General features: G+C 39.0%; 1 protein-coding gene across 4 annotated transcripts in view; it reads left to right on the forward strand.

Annotated features, from left to right (window-relative positions):
- Nucleotides 1-16,566, forward strand: part of LOC138699872 (uncharacterized) — a 35,345-nt gene that overhangs the window by 10,397 nt on the left and 8,382 nt on the right. For 3 of the 4 annotated variants that reach the window (XM_069826070.1, XM_069826071.1, XM_069826072.1), the window contains 4 exons: nucleotides 369-500; nucleotides 5,434-5,595; nucleotides 5,681-5,794; nucleotides 12,717-13,066. In XM_069826070.1, coding sequence (XP_069682171.1) covers nucleotides 369-500; nucleotides 5,434-5,595; nucleotides 5,681-5,794; nucleotides 12,717-13,066 — 758 coding nt within the window. The remainder of the gene's footprint in view (nucleotides 1-368; nucleotides 501-5,433; nucleotides 5,596-5,680; nucleotides 5,795-12,716; nucleotides 13,067-16,566) is intronic. The other variant, XM_069826073.1, reaches the window with a different exon arrangement.

The following is a 16,566-nucleotide window of genomic DNA, read 5'->3' on the forward strand; positions in this document are numbered from 1 at the left end:
CTGATGTATGCATATTGTAATCTTTCAAAATGTAATTTTTATATTTATAAAAATCGGCATACCTATGTCAAAAGTATATCAGTGGTTTGTATAAGATGCCAAACAAATGCATTCCTTTTCATTTTTAACCTTTCATATGTTCTTTAAGTTGTTCACTCAAGCGTAACAATTAATGCTTTCAGTAGTAACAAATGTACAAAGTTTGTTTCTTAGACATTTCTGAATTGACCTTCTACCACATCATTGGATATTGTTTTTCAAGAGGTTTTGTAAGCATAAGATTTCAACATAATACAAAATGAACGATATTCAAACCATTATGTAGTGTTTTTGAGAACCCTCTTATATCACATGTTCATTATTTTCAGAGTTGTGCAGAATCGAACACCAAAAACCTCTGATGTAGGAACGGACACTGAAGATTTAAATGGCGATAAAATAATGCTTAGTAACATAGATATCGGGATAAATACTTCTAAAAGAAAGGAAGATTCGAAATTGTAAGTAAAAATTCTATTTTGTCACATATTTCTTAATATAGGTCCATAATATATAGTAGGGCCTATGTAGGGTGTAATTGTGACTTTATTACAAACTTTTAGAGGTGGTAGAGGTGATCAGTATGAATAATTTTTATATAGGCCTAGAAACCCATATTCAGAAATGCTTTATTTTGTAGTTACAAGTCTTGATATGTGTGTTAACCGATCTAAGTACTGTCTGTCCAAGTGGTTATGTCACAGGGTAATCGAAACTGGGGAAATCATGAGATATGCAAAACTAGCTTTCAGGTAGTAGCTCCCTGTAAAGCAGGTTCCTGGGGTAGCTCAGTCGGTAGAGCATTCGTGCACTAAGCGAAGAGTCCCGGGATCGATACGCGGCCCCAGAACAATTTTTCCTTGAAATTATTCAAATCATGTGATAGTTACTTACTTGACAGGCCCATTTTCTTTCAATTATTTTAAACAGTTGTATAATATGATATAGACTTCCAATTCTGTTAGCAAATATTTCCAGGAAAGAACTTAACAGTCGAGCCACTAGCTCTTACAGAGGGATTAGTAGAAACAGGTGGGGGAACTGAGATGCGAAATAACTACTCGGACAGATAGTAATATTGCGGAACAATAACTCAGACCTTTGGTTAAGCTATTATAAGCTTTTGAACAATATATATTATCTAGATAATGGATATTACAATTAAAATAATTTCTACCAGTAGGACTCATTATAGCAGATGATCAATTTGTTTTCCACCATCCTCAATACAAACATTACAATACTGTACCATCTATTATTGTAACTGCTGACTTTCTTGCCAAAAATGAATCCAATTTAATTCAGAATACAAATACAAGCCTACCTTTTACATCCATCAAAAGACTAATTAAAAATAAATATAAAATCATGCAAAACCAAGCACTATGTACCAAAGCCAAAGATAAAAAAATGGAGCATTTTAATAAAAAAACCAGAAATTATTCCAGAAATCCCACGTAAATCTGCAGTAGCAAAATTCAGACTGCTTACAGAACACGATTATTTGGCCAAACACTTGAATAAAATAGGAATTTACACAAATCCAAATTGCCCTCTATGCAACAAAGAAGAAGAAATGACTGAAGATCATCTACAAACCTGCGAAGTTCTACCTGATGGATCCACCACAGAGAAATATTGGAGAGCAAGAACGCTAATGGCTTCGTTGCCAAAGCCCGGCATTAGATAACAACAACAACTTGTTGTAACATTCAAAGGTTCCTAGTATGTTCCTAATGTTGTCACAGACAATATTATGGTCCCTGCTCTTCCAATTCGATCGAAACCCACAAGAAACAAATGCATTGAATTGAGTCAGGTGAATGGCAGTTCAATTCACTGGAGATTGTATCAGCAAGTTCTCTTAAATCTTTTCATGATAACAACAAAAGGAATCAAGATTACTGTATGTGTGTAATGCTTAACCCAACTAAGCCTACAATAGTACATGAGGGACAGCTATATTATTAAACTGAGGTGTAATGAGATTCATCAGAAAAAATCATCTTCGCAGCAAAATTTGCCTTTATAATAAACCTGTAGAACAGGTCTCATGTTTTCAATATTTGGGTTATCATTTGAGCTATGAACAAGAGAAAGATATTTCTACAAAACTGAATTAATTAATAACACTTTCAAACCTTCTCTTATCCAAAAACATACTACAATTGGATACTTTAAAGTAGAAAGGTGCAAAGTGCCAAAATCATAGAAAACGAAATTATTATGCAGAAAAGTGCAATGTGCCTAGGAGAATGATGTATGAAAGAGGCTACATCCACTTGTGTTTCTTAAGCAAGATATTTAGATGTTACGTTGCCAGCACCATGCAGTTTCAGACAGTAAGCGCCCAATTGAACTGCATCATAGAATGCAATGGATCTTCAACAAGTCATGTTTGTGCCCAAACTTACACACAGCGAAATGTTTTACAGACATCATCTTTCACGTTATAACTTTGGAGTTTGTATATGGAATTCAATGCAGTCTTACATGTGTATGTGGGATGAAAGCATCGCGAGTAGAGGTGCCAATGAGATTGCCTCGTGTGTACTAAAACTGATGAATATGGACATAACAAACAAGAAGAATCTGATAGCTGTACAGCTGAAAACAAAAATCGTGTAATGGTTTTCATGTGTCTCTTTTTAGTTGCCATTTATTTATTTGAGCACATAGAACAAGCGGCCACAATTTCTTGCAATGCGATTCTGATTTTGCTTTGATTGAAAAACGACAGAAAGTGACAAAAGCCTTCATTCCTAGTGACCTGCTTAAAATCGTACAAGACTCTAAAGTTGTAAAACCATTTCAAACCGTTTCAATGCTAGAGTCATATTTCCTTAATATGCAAGATGTTGCTGATCAACTAATTTCCATCATGAACTTGAATATTTCTAAGGCATGTTGCATTCAGTATGATGTTGGTAAAGCAGGTAGTGTTTCTGTGAAATAGTCCCATGATAATGAAGCAGTGCATACCATTAAAGTGCTTAAATAGGAAAAAAAAAAAAAAAAAAAACATGAAAGATGTGCAGTCAGCATTGTTTAAAGTTAAAGCATAAAATAGGGAAATTACTGAAGAAAAGAAGGGGGATCTGCTACCAATGACTCCCTATCTTCCAAATGAGGAGCATAGGCAGTTCTACAGGCAGATCTGTGAGTAAGAATTGCTCCAGAATAGGAAAAAATAGGTATTGGACTTTGCACCATTTTACTGCAACTGTACCCATTACATAACCCTTTTCACAATCTGTGTTATATAATTAAATATGGAGAAATAATGTCTTTACATACCACTATTATTAATGAGTAAACACTGTACTATTGCTGTTTTCTATCAGTAAAAAAAACATGATACAAATATGTGTACAATTATTCTTATAGCTACTTTTTTATCTTATCTCCAATGTTTCATTTTGGCACTTTGCACCCTTCTACTTTAAAGTATCCAATTAATAAAACATTGGCGAGACCTGTTCTCATGTATGTAAGTGAAGCTTGGACCATACGTAAATGTGATGAACACCGAATCACTGCCAATGAAATGAAGATTTTAACAAGAACTGCTGGCTATACTAGATTAGACAAGAATAAAAATTCGAATATTTTGAAAGAATTAAATTGACCCAATTTTAGAGAAAATTCAAAATTATAGACAGAAATGGAAATCTCATATACTCAGGATGCCTAGAACAAGGATACCACGCCAAGCACTAAATTACTGCCCTTAAGGAACAAGATCGTTGGGCCGTCTGCTGAAATGATGGAGTGAGACCGTAACAGGCCACTAGGGTTAATACGTGATAGGAAGCAGAAGAAGAAGAAGAAGAAGATATTTCAGTGCACTGTCCTTGAGTTTGATGCTAGCTGACTATCATAATATACGCTGTAAACTAGTTTCTTTACATTATTCGCATGAACTTTGTAATGTTTACAAATGTCACCATGGTAACATGAAAGTCTGCGTTAAAGAAAAAATTATTTACCCTGAGCCTTTAATCGTTTGAGATTGGAAGGCTATGGGTCGTTTATCTATTTGTTACAGGAAGCAACCTGAATAAACACATCAGGGTTTATAGGCCTAACTAGCAAATGCAAAGTTTTTGGACATGAATTACTATAGTCCCGACGCTGTTATTTCCGGTGTGACTCCACCTCTTTGCTTACATCTTAGAACGTGAAGGCTCTATAAAGTCTAGGTAGGTAGTATCATTCGCCATTTTTGTTCTTACGTTGCCAAGCTACCATACGAGGAATCTATTTGCAACACCGTTAAACATTATCATGTCGTAACTCCTATGATAATAAATCAAACGCAATGTAATTCAGCAAATAATTGAGTGTGCTTTCTGCAAACGCCAACTAAAGAGCTAAAATGGCGGGCGATTATATTAAGTATTTATCGAGCCTTAAGAAATGAATCAGCGAATCACAAGATGCACACATTTAAATATAGCCGACCTGCAACGCGATTGGCTGCCGGAAATTAGAGCGACGGGACTATATATGAAAACCTGTAATACCCTAAAAGTTTGTAACAAATTCACGGTTACTCTCTCTCTCTCTCTCTCTCTCTCTCTCTGTCCCCGTCTCTTTCTCCCCTTCTGCACTTCCTCCCTTCTTCACTCTCTCTCTCTCTCTCTCTCTCATTCATTCATTCATTTCTCAGCTCTTAGTTATTCGAGATAAGTCTGCTGAGTTAGCTCTGTGGTAGCGTATCTGTCTCCAGGACTCCAGACTAGCCAGCCCAGGATCTATTTTCAGTGGGGTGTGAGAGATTTTCGAGTAAAATTTCTGCGTCGGGGTTAGGAGAGGTGGCAATGCACAACTTCTAATCACTAGATTGTGCACCTATATAGCCTACCTGGGTTAAATCCCAAATCTCTTTGCAGTGCATATGAAGAGAAGGCATATGTCACTGTTGATAGTGATTCATCCTTCTGTTGGGGACGTTAAGCCTGGTGGCCCCTTAGTGCTATTCAACAGGAGCAGGCTACGTGTCGGCACAAAGTTTCCCTTTCTCCCTTCCTCATCTTCATCATCATTATCCTCACCCATTCCCTACAATACACTTACACATACACTCACTTAGTACACGACATAACTCTGTCCACAGATACATGTCATGCACAGTGTGGCCCACGGGAATGGTGTGCGCAATTTGAAAATGGGTCACAGTCCTGCCATCTATCTGCAATATGCAGAACCGAATCACGTAAGTGAAGTGGGAGGCATTAGATACACATACGCGCACACGCACACGCACAGTTATTTGGTATTATGAATGTGTATTGTTATTTCCTTATTGAAGTTCAGATTTCTTTCCTCTTCCCCTGCAATGACAAATGTTTTTATTTGAAACAATGATGATTTGAAATTTCTCACTTACAGCAAAGGCAATAAGGCAGATGTTATTACGCTAAGTAAAGCAGAGAAACCGGACAGTGTCACAAACTGTGGAGTTCAGACTATGGATTCTGAAAAGATTTCGTCTGATGCTAAAACACATATGTCAAAAGGACTACCCATTGTACAAAGTACAGAAAGTGACATGTAAGTTACATTAAGCTTTAGGTGCCTGCTGATTATTTGAAACAGTTTTTCTAAATAGTAAACAATTTTTTCATCTCTCTGACAGTTTTCTAGGCCAGTACTCCTGTGCTGTTAAGAAATCTCGTTCTGATACTTCAATGAAGTACAGTGCTGTGGACGGTGATTGCTGGACAGAAAAAATACAAAATAAATCACTGGCGTAAGTAGTCCTCTTTCACAGATGCAGTGTATGTGTTGGTTGACTGGTATATTCAGCTTTTTAGCTGACACAGAATTTAGCCTATAAATGAAACAAACTTGTTAGGATATTTAATTTTCATATAGTAGTTTTTATGTACTCATTTAATTATGATTTACAGTATTTATTATTATTAATATTAATATTATTATTATTATTATTATTATTATCGTAAAGTGGGGTGACTTTGAACGCTGAGGTGACTTTGAACAATAATTTAGCACCTTTCTAAATTAAATGCTGTACCCAATTGCGAAAAAACTGTTTAAGCTGTCAATAAATTAGTTCAGTTTTTTCGCAATTAGGTACAGCAATTAATTTAGAAAGGTGCTAAATTACTGTTCAAAGTCACCTCGGCGTTCAAAGTCACACTGCTTTACGATATTATTATTATTATTATTATTATTATTATTATTATTATTATTATTATTACATTTATTGGCAAACTGTTGTTCAACACAACGTGGTGGTGGTGGTGGTGGTGGTGGTGGTGGTGGTGGTGGTGGTGGTGGTGGTGGTGGTGGTGGTGGTGGTGGTGGTGGTGGTGGTGGTGGTGGTGGTGGTGGTGGTGGTGGTGGTGGTGGTGGTGGTGGTGGTGGTGGTGGTGGTGGTGGTGGTGGTGGTGGTGGTGGTGGTGGTGGTGGTGGTGGTGGTGGTGGTGGTGGTGGTGGTGGTGGTGGTGGTGGTGGTGGTGGTGGTGGTGGTGGTGGTGGTGGTGGTGGTGGTGGTGGTGGTGGTGGTGGTGGTGGTGGTGGTGGTGGTGGTGGTGGTGGTGGTGGTGGTGGTGGTGGTGGTGGTGGTGGTGGTGGTGGTGGTGGTGGTGGTGGTGGTGGTGGTGGTGGTGGTGGTGGTGGTGGTGGTGGTGGTGGTGGTGGTGGTGGTGGTGGTGGTGGTGGTGGTGGTGGTGGTGGTGGTGGTGGTGGTGGTGGTGGTGGTGGTGGTGGTGGTGGTGGTGGTGGTGGTGGTGGTGGTGGTGGTGGTGGTGGTGGTGGTGGTGGTGGTGGTGGTGGTGGTGGTGGTGGTGGTGGTGGTGGTGGTGGTGGTGGTGGTGGTGGTGGTGGTGGTGGTGGTGGTGGTGGTGGTGGTGGTGGTGGTGGTGGTGGTGGTGGTGGTGGTGGTGGTGGTGGTGGTGGTGGTGGTGGTGGTGGTGGTGGTGGTGGTGGTGGTGGTGGTGGTGGTGGTGGTGGTGGTGGTGGTGGTGGTGGTGGTGGTGGTGGTGGTGGTGGTGGTGGTGGTGGTGGTGGTGGTGGTGGTGGTGGTGGTGGTGGTGGTGGTGGTGGTGGTGGTGGTGGTGGTGGTGGTGGTGGTGGTGGTGGTGGTGGTGGTGGTGGTGGTGGTGGTGGTGGTGGTGGTGGTGGTGGTGGTGGTGGTGGTGGTGGTGGTGGTGGTGGTGGTGGTGGTGGTGGTGGTGGTGGTGGTGGTGGTGGTGGTGGTGGTGGTGGTGGTGGTGGTGGTGGTGGTGGTGGTGGTGGTGGTGGTGGTGGTGGTGGTGGTGGTGGTGGTGGTGGTGGTGGTGGTGGTGGTGGTGGTGGTGGTGGTGGTGGTGGTGGTGGTGGTGGTGGTGGTGGTGGTGGTGGTGGTGGTGGTGGTGGTGGTGGTGGTGGTGGTGGTGGTGGTGGTGGTGGTGGTGGTGGTGGTGGTGGTGGTGGTGGTGGTGGTGGTGGTGGTGGTGGTGGTGGTGGTGGTGGTGGTGGTGGTGGTGGTGGTGGTGGTGGTGGTGGTGGTGGTGGTGGTGGTGGTGGTGGTGGTGGTGGTGGTGGTGGTGGTGGTGGTGGTGGTGGTGGTGGTGGTGGTGGTGGTGGTGGTGGTGGTGGTGGTGGTGGTGGTGGTGGTGGTGGTGGTGGTGGTGGTGGTGGTGGTGGTGGTGGTGGTGGTGGTGGTGGTGGTGGTGGTGGTGGTGGTGGTGGTGGTGGTGGTGGTGGTGGTGGTGGTGGTGGTGGTGGTGGTGGTGGTGGTGGTGGTGGTGGTGGTGGTGGTGGTGGTGGTGGTGGTGGTGGTGGTGGTGGTGGTGGTGGTGGTGGTGGTGGTGGTGGTGGTGGTGGTGGTGGTGGTGGTGGTGGTGGTGGTGGTGGTGGTGGTGGTGGTGGTGGTGGTGGTCCCCGCTTGTTTCACTGCCAGACATGCTAACCATTACTCCACAGCGGTGGATTAAATTTAATATTACAGATGTGTAATATGAGCATTAATTCTACTACAGGTATGGTACTGACAACCAGATAAATAATGAATTAATAAACACTTTGAAATATTCACATATATTCTCTAATACATCAAATACCGGTACCTGTCCCATAAACCCTGAAATATGTATCTGTATTTCCTATGAAATTTTATATATATGAAAGCATTTGTGGTGAAATGCTGTCGTATTAAAAATCAGCAACATATATACCACCGTCAACCAACTCGCAAGCATGCTGTGTTACTTCTGTGCGCACGGTGCTCACGGTGCAGGGTCTGTGTCAGTGGGATCATAGCGCAGTAGCGGCCTGCTTATCTCTGTAATCTGTAGTTGAGTTCACAATTACACTACAGATCAGGGCTGGGCAACTAGAGCGAATTCTACTCTCTCATGGGGAGCCATATGACTTCTCTTCATCCCTTTTCTTCCCTGCCGAACAACACACAGCATTGATGCTGTGACGGATGAATATTAAGTGTCCTCGTTTAGAATTTGGATTCACTCCCAGTGCCCAGCCCTGCTATAGATGATCGGATAGTAAAGAAGAATGCATCATGAACTTTGATAAACACTGTTCATTATTCCGCTTGTGCCAACTCTAAATTAGGCCTATAGCCTAAACAACTAAATGCAAATAACCTACATTACAGAACTACAAAGAATACATTGAACCAATATAACTGAATACAACTTAATTGTAGCATATACTTGCAACATCTTTTTAAGTGTAATTATATAAGAACGAAACGATACATTGTCAGTGAAAGTTAGCAATTTACAAATGAAACTCCTACGCACTGTATTTTATACACTGGGCATGTTGAAAAATGTAAACAAAACATATTTACAAATTCAAACGATAATACTGGTAAGATGGTTTCAGATTAAATTGATATAAATTGTGCAATGGATACATATCTCAATTAAGAGTCTGATCTTACAGGTTTACTTGGCACATGCTCTTGTTTTTTGACATCGTTTGGTTTATGCGTTATGAACTATATTTGGACATAATGAAACACAACTCTGAATCCTTAATGCACACTTTAAGTTATGGTCACTGAGGTTGGTTCTTTCATAGCCTTTGTTACGTTCCATAGCTGAAAATAAAGCTTCACACACACAGGCCAAACCAAACATTGAAATTAAAGACGCCTCATGCCTATGGAGACGACGGAATCTTGACTAACGAAATCGGATGTAAAAGTCTAGCAAATTACGTCTGATCCTGTAACTATCAACCAACTCAATGCCACATTTCAAGTTGATTAGTTCCAGTGGGACATCTTTGGGAATATCATCAATATTCTTGCTAAACAGTGTAGTAAATAGATCGAAATCCATTTTTAGGTGACTCAAATCTTGAAATCCATCTCCTAAGTCATTCATAGGAAAACTGGAGATGTTCAACATAACAGCCCATCCATCTCCTAAGTCATTCATAGGAAAACTGGAGATGTTCAACATAACAGCCCATCTCTAAGAAATCAGAGTCCCGGACCAAACGTGCTAATCTGAGAAGATGACCGGGATCGCCATTGGACAGTTGACGTTCCCATAATTACAGTATATTTTTGAAAGCTTGAATACTACAGAACATTGCGATCAATTTATATTTTCCAGCTCTGCAACAAGTTCTCCACTCATTTCGAGGAACAAATTTATCTCTTCCAATAATTGAATGCAGGGGCGGCTTTCGAAGAGGGGCTGCGGAGATGCAGCACCCCCAGACATTTGTTGCTCTTGTTTCGTTTTATTATACAGTCTCTATTTAGCAGCTCGAATTTTTAAAAACATTTCGCTCACAATGACATGCACGCAATTGTTAGTGAAGTCACTTCCTCCCCTGGTGCTGCCAGAGCGAAACAAGAGACAAGGACTATAGGGTGAAGCCACTTCCTCCCCTGGAGCTGCCAGTCTCGTCTCGGATGCTTTGCGCATAAGTTTTATCCCTCCTCCCTGCTGCCCCTTGCCGCGAATCCAGAGTTTCCAGGCGCTGCAAAATTTGCAGCAGTTTGTCAGTAGCGCGCAGTTTTAAATACATTTTCTTTAATGTTGTGAGTATAACAAGTGCAACAATGTTTAATTCTGTACAATATTTACAGTCTATTCAGTTCAGTATCTTAACATTTCAGGAAAAATGTGAAATTAAGTGCCCATCAGTTGAATCTCATAACGGAAACAGCCGCTAAACAAAATACAAAGGCTCGCATATTTTTTGATAATTTATCCAGTATCCCTGCTTTCTTCTCTCGATCTCCATACAGTCTGTATTAGATTAATGTGTTTCAAAGACAATTCCATCAGCTGGGACAACAAGATGGATTTAAAATGAGAACAGTAAATGTTGTTCATGAGAACAAGGAGCCATTGCTAGAATGTTTTCAAACCATAATGGACTCTAAAACATCTAACATCACAATAAATGAGGCAAGCGCTCTGGTGCGTACTCTTGAATGTCCTGAATTCAATTTCTGGCTCAGTTATTTTTTTCATTTATTAATCATCGCCAGTTAGATATTTCTATGGTTCAAATCTGCATATAAAAAATTAAATTATGGTTTATTTAACGACACTCACAACAGCAGGGATTATATCAGCGTCGCCCGGAATTTTGTCCGTAGGATTCTTTTAAATGCCAGTAAATCTACTAACATAAGCCTGTCTCATTTAAACACAACTTACAAGATAAGGCGCATGGAATTAATCTTTAAATAACGTAAGTTGCTTGGTTTGTTTTTGTATGCAGCCCCCTTTAATTCAATACCCACGAGCCGCCACTGATTGAATGGCTGCCTAGAATAACATAAGTCCGTTTTTGACCAAACTGAGTTTTCGGCTGAAAAATGTTGTATCGCACATCTTGCATCATATGATGTCATTGTCTTGCTGATATTCACACTACTTCGAGAGCTGTAGTATTTAGATTCTGTTGCTGAGCTGAATAACGTTGTAACGCAAATAAAATGGCGGACAGTCATACTTGTAGCGTGTCACATGGTCTCATAAAAAAACGTAAATAGAAAGGGAAAACGTAAGATTAATATCATTCAATGGAAGGACATGTACCTAAGACACTAAAGGATCAGGGGAAAGAATATACTTCGAAGAAAGGTGACATTAAACCAGCTGTGAAACGACCTGAACTGGTGAGTAGAATAAGGTTGTAAGTCAATGTAGGCTTATAGAGTACTAAAGGAGAATAGTTAAAGGTGATAAGGTCATGGTTACTCTGAATTCTGCCATGGCCTAATAAGAGAATAAAGAAAAAAAGGATTCTTGTCTGTGTAATAATGATATTGTATGCCTGAACATATGATTTAATTTAATTTAATTAATTAATTTATTTAATCTGACAGGATTAAGGCCATAAGGCCTTCTCTTCCATCCTACCAGATAGCAAATATAAATTCAAAAAAGAAATACATACACTGAAGAAAATAATACATATTAAATTAAAGCCCTATAGAGGGTCAACAGAGTCAAAAGAACACTATAGAGCTCTCATTGAGCTAATACAAGAAAAAAGAAAAAAAAACACGAGATAGCAATGATGATAGTGATAACTGATGATAATAATAATAATAATAATAATAATAATAATAATAATAATAAATACATTACATATTAATTGTCAATTTTACAACAGCATAGTTACAATATTTACTATATGTCATGGGTTAAGCCGAAGTTGCACAACATGACAGGTGTTCAACAAGCAATTCCATGAACTAGAATGTGATTTTTTAATTTAAATTTGAATTTTGATATTGTCCGACAGTCTCTGACATGGTCAGGGAGAGAGTTCCAGAGGCGTGGAATAGATATGCTGAAAGATGATGAGTAGAAGGATGTTCTGTGCAGAGGAATAGAGAGAAGGTACATGTTCCGGGTTCGAGGTAGTGAAAGGTAAACAAAACGAGATGCTAGGTATGATCTAAGTTGTGTAATTTGTTTCAGATTCTAATGATATAAATTTGTCTATTATTATTATTATTATTATTATTATTATTTAATGTACTCAAATGTAACAATCATAAAGAGTCTACCAGGAAATATGGACAGTATTTAAGTTTCTTTGCTTTACAACGTTGTTCTTCTGGATTGACATACAACGTTTTTCTACTGTAAATGTTTAAAAAGTTGTGTTATTTGGAAGATGAAGACAATATATATATAATGGTGTGAATACTTACTGAAGTATTAATACAGACCTAACACTCTTATTTTGTAATATTGAACAATGTTAGTATGAAATAAACATATTTTTAATTTCCTGACAAATTGTAAAAACTGACTTACAACGTTATTCTAGACAGCCATTCAATTCGAAAAATCTTCACAGAACTTTGCTACATTCCATGAAGTATGTTACTTCCCATTCAGGATTAAAATTGTTTATTGGCATCAAAGGCCTTCGCTTTAACGGGTTTCTTTCCATGATAAACAGGCGTCGATCTATGAGATGCCACTACTACCGAGAAGATACTGTAAGCGTCCACTGCTCTGCTTGCACTGAGCCTGCACCATGCTCAATGCCTGCACACAGCACCACGTGCAGTCAGTTGGTTGTCAGTGATATATACTCTCAAACAAAATAGCCTATGTTTCTATATAAAGTTTTCATCCTTAGTAATGAGAATATATATCGACATAAACTGATAAATATTTATATTTATATAATTATTTTTTTAATTCTAGACCACAAGAACATCCTTACGAGAAGACACAAGTTAATCAAGACCAAATGAAGAGATATGAAGCTGAACTAGGTGATATTCAATGGCAGTCACTTGAAGCCAAAAATAAAAATGAGGGTTCAGAAATTTGCGTCCCTAAAGGATGTCCGTTGGTGAAAGAAAAATGTATTGATTCCGAGCTTACATCACACCGAGAGATCAAGATACCTAGTATGAATAAATTTTCTCTCAAGTGCAAATGTAATAAGTATAAGAAGCGACTGAAAGATTCCTTCGCAAATATAACTCAGAAAGGAAGCAGGCATAGTGGAAAGGATATGTGTACACATTGCATGAAGGAATCCAGTGAAGGTAAGATTCTGTTTGAACTGAGAGAATTGTAGAGTAATAGAGCAAGCATTCCAAACTTTGTAAAATAATTTCTTGGCGGGCTAGATACAGAGTTGTCTGCTAAGCTGTATATACAAAAGGGTCTATGATTCGATCCCCAGTGCAGGCTATCCTAACTTGGATTTTATTGTTGTGTTCATTAAGTCTTTGAACCAGATTCCAGAATAGTACCAGGAATAGCACCAAATCGGTGCCTTATGGGCTAGTGCTCATCCAAAGTTAACTCATGCCGTTTCCAGTTCCAACTCCATACATATATTGGAAGTGCAGCTGAAAATTGTTTCAGAACATTCAAAGTTGTCTAATTATCAGTAATTATTGTTACATTTAGCTCATAATGTTTCGCAGCATCTTTTTCACTGCACATAAATCGTCAATAGATATTTTTTATAAAACTGAATATGTGTGTTTGTACCAATTCGTTCAAAATATCTGGAAAAGAGGTACATAAAAAAAAAAGAGAATGAAAATGAGAAGCCTTTTAACAAAATCAAAGAGATTTTTATTAACTTATATCCCTCTTTGCCATCCCTTCTCTAAAATGTAATATGAGTAGGGCCTAGCAAATGCTAATGGCTGCCCCACCTAAATGACACATTAATTTCATAAAATATTCTCAAATAACCAAAGAACCAAAATGTTATATATCATGTAACCAGTATGCTCAGGGTTATGAATAATCTTTCCAAATGGGAGTGTCAGGAAATAAAATTTTTCTCATCAACTCCATTCTCCCTTAGATCAATTTTTCTCTACCTGAGACATTTCAGTACAAATAGAAGACCCCAAACATTACCTATTATTCTAGAAAGGAAATTAATCTTTAATTTTCTCAAAGAGAATATAGCTCGGGACCATTGGGTTAACAGTACAGACAATAAATAATTAAACAGTTTATGTACTTTACAGTGAGTTCCAGCAAATGTTCCTGGTGTTTCTGTTGGTCGACCAATGGGAGGTCCCCACTGCTACTGCCACTGCCACTGCTTGCATCCTCAAACTCATGATGCTTCACCAGATTAAAACTTACCTGCGTACTATTTTATGTTAATACATTTAATAAATTTTAAAATGGGACATCCCTATTTTATGACTAACCACTAAACATGTTGATTCTCATGAGTTCATCTTTCCTTATCTGCATGAATGATGAATCCCACAATATTTAGCTTATTTCATCGCTCCTAACTGGTGTTTATGTTATTCTCCATGCATCAGCTCTTATTGTGTACGTGCCAAAAGAGAGGGAATGAGAGAAAGAGAAATAGAAATAGAGATCACCACGTGAAAGTTGCATGGTTGGTGAATCTCCAGTCCCCAAAATCAGCTGTGTTAATCTTCAGAGAAGGCATGCAGTGAGTCAACTAAAAATAAGTGTTATCCTGTGCAAGATTAATCCAGTCTTTATCATCATATCCCACCTCCCTCAAATCCATTTTAATATTATCCTCCCATCTATGTCTCGGCCTCCCTAAAGGTCTTTTTCCCTCCGGTCTCCCAACTAACACTCTATATGCATTTCTGGATTCGCCCATACGTGCTACATGCCCTGCCCATCTCAAACATCTGGATTTAATGCAGTGGCGGCTCGTAGTCAAATGTCCAGGGTAGGCAAAATTTACAGAACATTTCTATGTATTTCCCGCGATTCAAAGAGAGCTGGCTTTCATCATGGCCCAAAGAGAGCTGGCTTTCATCATGGCCCCCCGAAAACTTAACTCTTGCTTACATAACAGTACTGTTACATCAATTAGCAGTCTCATAATTTGTCGGTTTTTTCTAGTTTATTGTTATACTCTTGTCTTGCAACCCTTGTTGTTCAGACAACATCTCTGAAATTGGATTCAAATTCTTTTCAAGTCTCTTTAGATTTACCTAGTTACAAATATGATCTGATTCCAAGTACCTTCTTTAGATGACAATAACAAACATAGCCAACAGTACAGTTTAGCTTTGACTTCACTTCCTGTTAGCTATTTATGTGTTTCATACCATACTTACTTACTTACAAATGGCTTTTAAGGAACCCGCAGGTTCATTGCCACCCTCACATAAGCCTGCCATCGGTCCCTACACAGTGCAAGATTAATCCAGTCTCTATCATCATATCCCATCTCCCTCAAATCCATTTTAATATTATCCTCCCATCTACGTCTCGGCCTCCCCAAAGGTCTTTTTTCCTCCGGCCTCCCAACTAACACACTATATGCATTTTTAGATTCGCCCATACGTGCTACATGCCCTGCCCATTTCAAACATCTGGATTTAATGTTCCTAATTATGTCAGGTGAAGAATACAATGCGTTCAGTTCTGCGTTATGTAACTTTCTCCATTCTCCTGTAACTTTATCCCTCTTAGCCCCAAATATTTTCCTAAGAACCTTATTCTCAAACACCCCTAACCTATGTTCCTCTCTCAAAGTGAGAGTCCAAGTTTTACAACCATACAGAACAAACGATAATATAACTGTTTTATAAATTCTAACTTTCAGATTTTTTGACAACAAACTGGATGACAAAAGCTTCTCAACCGAATAATAACAGGCATTTCCGATATTTATTCTGCGTTTAATTTCCTTCCGAGTATCATTTATATTTGTTACTGTTGCTCCAAGATATTTTCATTTTTCCTCCTCTTCGAAGGATAAATCTCCAATTTTTATATTTCCATTTTATAGAGTGTTTCATACCATGAAGGGTGAAATTTTCTTGCACCTTTAGCACTGACTTTATGAACAATAGAGCTTAATGCAAGAGTGGGTCGTCCATTGTCCAAAATACTTCTCTTTTCAATGTAATTACGACGCGAAAAAACGGACAGCGTAACAGTTCACTTATTATATTAGTCATAATATAATATTATTGTTATCACTTACATTAACTATAAATCACCAAATATATAGAACATTAATATACAGTACGTACTTGCAAAAATCACATTTTCTAAAATACACTGTTTAAAAAAAAAATTTTTTTAAACATACTGTTTAAAAACTGTTATTGTACTCGTAAAGGCTATGTTCCAACTGTGAAACTTTCAAACAGAAATTTCGCAAATCGTAGGTGTTCGATAATGCTCCTGGGTTCTCGTTAGGGCAGGCAGAATCCAAGCGCGCTGGCTCAAGCATTGAACGCATGCGCTAAGAAAGCATTTAGAATAGCGATCTCTTTTAATGCTTACTCCAGGGCCAGATTTGAAGTTACGTGGAAGGTCGGCTAACTTCGCTACTGCCTACCTTCAGACGCATTGTGATCTGCCCAGTGTATTCTTGTGGGATAAATTGAACTGCTAGTAGTAAGCAACGTCCAACTAACCCTCAAAAAATCCCATTCATAGTTAATTGAAGAATTTCTAGCTAGACAAGAGTATATAATTATAATTATATAAGGTTTTCCAAATGTGTTGGGGTAATTACTAAATACCCACTTTTAGGTTTTTCCAAATGTGTTGGGGTAGGCTT

This window comes from Periplaneta americana, chromosome 5, assembly GCF_040183065.1.
Source record: "Periplaneta americana isolate PAMFEO1 chromosome 5, P.americana_PAMFEO1_priV1, whole genome shotgun sequence".
In the NCBI taxonomy this organism is placed as follows: Eukaryota; Metazoa; Arthropoda; class Insecta; order Blattodea; family Blattidae; genus Periplaneta; species Periplaneta americana.